The 3223-nt window shown below is 53.4% G+C and overlaps 1 protein-coding gene across 1 annotated transcript; it reads right to left on the reverse strand.

The window, feature by feature from the left end:
* Positions 1-516: 516 nt before the first annotated feature.
* LOC144102144 (uncharacterized) lies at positions 517-3011 on the reverse strand. Its single transcript, XM_077635464.1, has 3 exons — positions 2862-3011; positions 1930-2286; positions 517-683 (listed from the first exon to the last, which is right to left on the reverse strand). Exons 1-2 carry the CDS (start codon positions 3006-3008, stop codon positions 1945-1947), a joined length of 489 nt encoding a protein of 162 aa, XP_077491590.1. The 5' UTR covers positions 3009-3011; the 3' UTR covers positions 517-683; positions 1930-1944.
* Between the last annotated feature and the right edge of the window lie 212 nt (positions 3012-3223).

The raw sequence follows: 3223 nt of genomic DNA on the forward strand, positions 1-3223 counted from the left end.
CGGAGCAACAAACTGCGCAGTGAGTACGCTACTCTGTGGAATGACCGTCTGGAAGCCCTTTTATTGTTTGACAGTCGCAAAAAATGTGGCGGCCGCAGTCCCCCGACAGAAGCGCTAACACGGGGCTCACCGTCGACGTCGACAGGTGCCCTTTTTCCCGTCTCTTCCCTGCGGCTCTGCTTTGCTGCCCGCGGCCACCGCAGAAAGCGCTAAGGACGCAAGCTCGTCAGGAAGCCACGCATGGACGAAAACTTATTTATCTATCTATAACGCGCCGCCCTGCTCGCCGCTGCCATGCTTCAGCGAGACAGCGACGTCATCACGGCACACCCGGCGCCGCAGGGTTGCCAGGTTCCGACCCCGAAGGTCTTGGCGCACAGAAAATTTAAGTGCCCCCGGCCTAGACCCGGCTACTCCGGGCGCGCCAGTGGAGGCAGACAGCTGGCTAGCGAAAGGACGTGAGACAGGACGACGGAAGGACAGGGGTCGTGGTGCCTGGGAAAGCGGGCGATAGTGGGCCACGCGAGGAGAGATAGGCGGCATATTTTGAGGTCTCTCGATGGCAGTGTGCGGGTTTCGAGCACTGCCATCCCATTCTCGCCCTCCTCCTCTCTGCGACCCCTGCGGTGGTGATGACGTGGCAAGCGTCGCCGTCGCCGTCGTCCGTCGCTGTGCCAGCTCGTCTGCGCAGAAGGCAAGACAAAATGGTGTCACCAGATTGCGCAACAAGACAAGGAACCGGTGAAGGTGTAGTCTGGTCCTCGTAACTGTACAAACGTTATGAGCACATATCCCTCAAATAAGCGCTCCCTGGACTGTCGCGTGCACCAGAGGCAAGTGGTCTGAACAGTCGAAAGAGAGTGTTTTGACATCTGTATGTGCACGATAGAAAAGTCTGATGGTGATGAGTTTTTATGGCGCAAGGGCAGCTTCAAGGCCAGTGAGCGCCAAGACACAAGGTAATTTTTTTTCATTCTATACAAAGTGGGGTCACACCGAAGAGAAGCCGGGCAACAGGTCATGGGAAAGTTTGTACACCCATTGTATTGCCGGTGTGTACCCGGCGGCACAGTGGACTGGACGCCGGAGTTCCCGTATACGAGGCGGATCTTATACCACTATGTACAGCGGCTGACGTGTGTGGACACACGTAAGCGTCAAATGAAACAAACGCGATAAATGAAACAGAAAATCAAAAATACAAAATATTGGTCGCCAGACAAGAATAGAGATGGCGTGCATTAAAACTTCCACGTAGCGGTATTCACACCATAGGAGTTTAACTCAGGAGCGCTAGAGTTCATTTTCGATCAGCTAAGATCTTGCAATTTTGCTATTCCCTCTGCAATGGTCGCCTCTGCGTTTCATTTGACGCTAATAGTACCTAAGTTGAACTGTGAAGCACGCTGTATTCAGACTTTCTAAATGTAGAGTGCAATTTATAGATGTCCATACATTTTTCTGGAGAGCTAGAGCGGCGCGTCGCGTTTTTAGCACTAAATCAGAGACGACTACCGTGAGCGAAAAGTTCGTGACAGCTTTCTGAGCGCGTAGTGAACGCGCTGACTTTAATCGCTAACCATTAAGAGAAAGGCCAACCCATTAAGTATGACTGACGACAGCTTACATCTGGTCTATGATAGTTCCTTAGTAACATTACCAACTTTACTCAGCGCCATAAACACCTACAGCGTGCATTTGGGAGCCGTAATGCTCCCTAAACATAAGTTCATCTCATGGTAACTGTCCAGTGCAGTGGCCTCTGAATTTCATCCACTCAACTGTCTGTCCTCATCACACGTTATATTGTCAAATATCAAATCAGGGGTTTTTCTATGAAAGAAAGGCAATGTAACGCCGCCTCCAAGAGCTTTCCGTAAGTCCTCAAACCATAGCTATGCTACCTCCTAACAAAATAGGATAGAGCACCTCTGGGCTGTGGCCCTATGGCGCTGCGGACGGGGTAGCGGCGGGCTCGCCCGCTTCGCCGCCGTCCACGATGTGCTCGTCGCCGTCAGCCGTCGGTGGCGCTGGGACGTCCTTGGGCGGCGCGCTGAGCCCCATGCGCTTGATATCAGATATCTTGGCGAACACCGCCTCCTCGTATAGGTCGCGGGGCACGCCCTTGTACTGGAGCCAGTTGGCGTCCTCGAGCACGGCCAGCGCGTACGCGGCCGCCACATGCAGGCCCAAGTGCTTGCGCAGCGTGGTCGCCGCCTCGGCCAGGTTGAGCAGCTTCATGTACGGCCCGTCCGCGCCCAGCCGCTGGTACGCACACAGGAACGCCTGCGCATAGCGGACAGTGCAGGGAGAGAGGAAAGGGGTGCAATTAAAGGCGAGTCAATGATATCCCAGCTGAGATCCAGGGGTTGGAAAGACAACCGAAGGTCTGTTGCGGTAACAGATGGGATAGCAAGGGACGGGTACATAAAACCGTGGACAGCAAATATTCAAGCGTGCATAGACGAGGGCATTTGATGGGATAAGGTAGCCATAGCAGATGAGGGACAAAGCTCAGTGCTAGTGCCGAAAGGCCTTGCTTGCATCTGTTGCCAGTGATGGCGTGTACTGCACGGTTGGATAGCAGTGAGATCTCTCATCCTTGCGAGAGAAAAAAACAGTGGATACTGCCGTTAAATATACCTGTAGCAGATCTTGCAAGCTTGCATGCACAGGGGCGCAAAGGTTGATTGTAGCAACGTCTATTCCATTGAATCTGTTACTAAGAACTCTCAGGGAGGAACGGAGGTCACCAGGACAGATCAGTGCCCTGCCGCCCGTCACGTGCCATGCACCCGCCAGAATTGCACACACCGCTTTTGAGCACCGCCGCCAATGGTACTGACAAAGCGGGCACGCACCTGCAGGCGACCGCGTCTGGCGCGCAGCTCAGGGATTACGTCGAGCACCCAGGAGTTGCGTCCTCCCAGGAACTCGAGGATGAGGTAAACGTGCTTCATGCCCGCGAAGCGCCAGCCCACAAACACGTACTCCTGCACCTGCTGCATCGGACCCTGCGACCGGGACCATACGCAGGAGGGACATATCACTCAACAGAACACACCAGTTCGCCTATAGTGGTAGATCCATACAGGAACTATACTATAATTACTATAATAAATTAAAGTATGGATCCATCCATGGATCCATATAAGATCAATACATACAGATCTCTACACCTCTATGTGCACTTTGTAGCGCAGGCGTAACAGTACACTGCATC

This window comes from Amblyomma americanum, chromosome 1, assembly GCF_052857255.1.
Source record: "Amblyomma americanum isolate KBUSLIRL-KWMA chromosome 1, ASM5285725v1, whole genome shotgun sequence".
Classification (NCBI taxonomy): domain Eukaryota; kingdom Metazoa; phylum Arthropoda; class Arachnida; order Ixodida; family Ixodidae; genus Amblyomma; species Amblyomma americanum.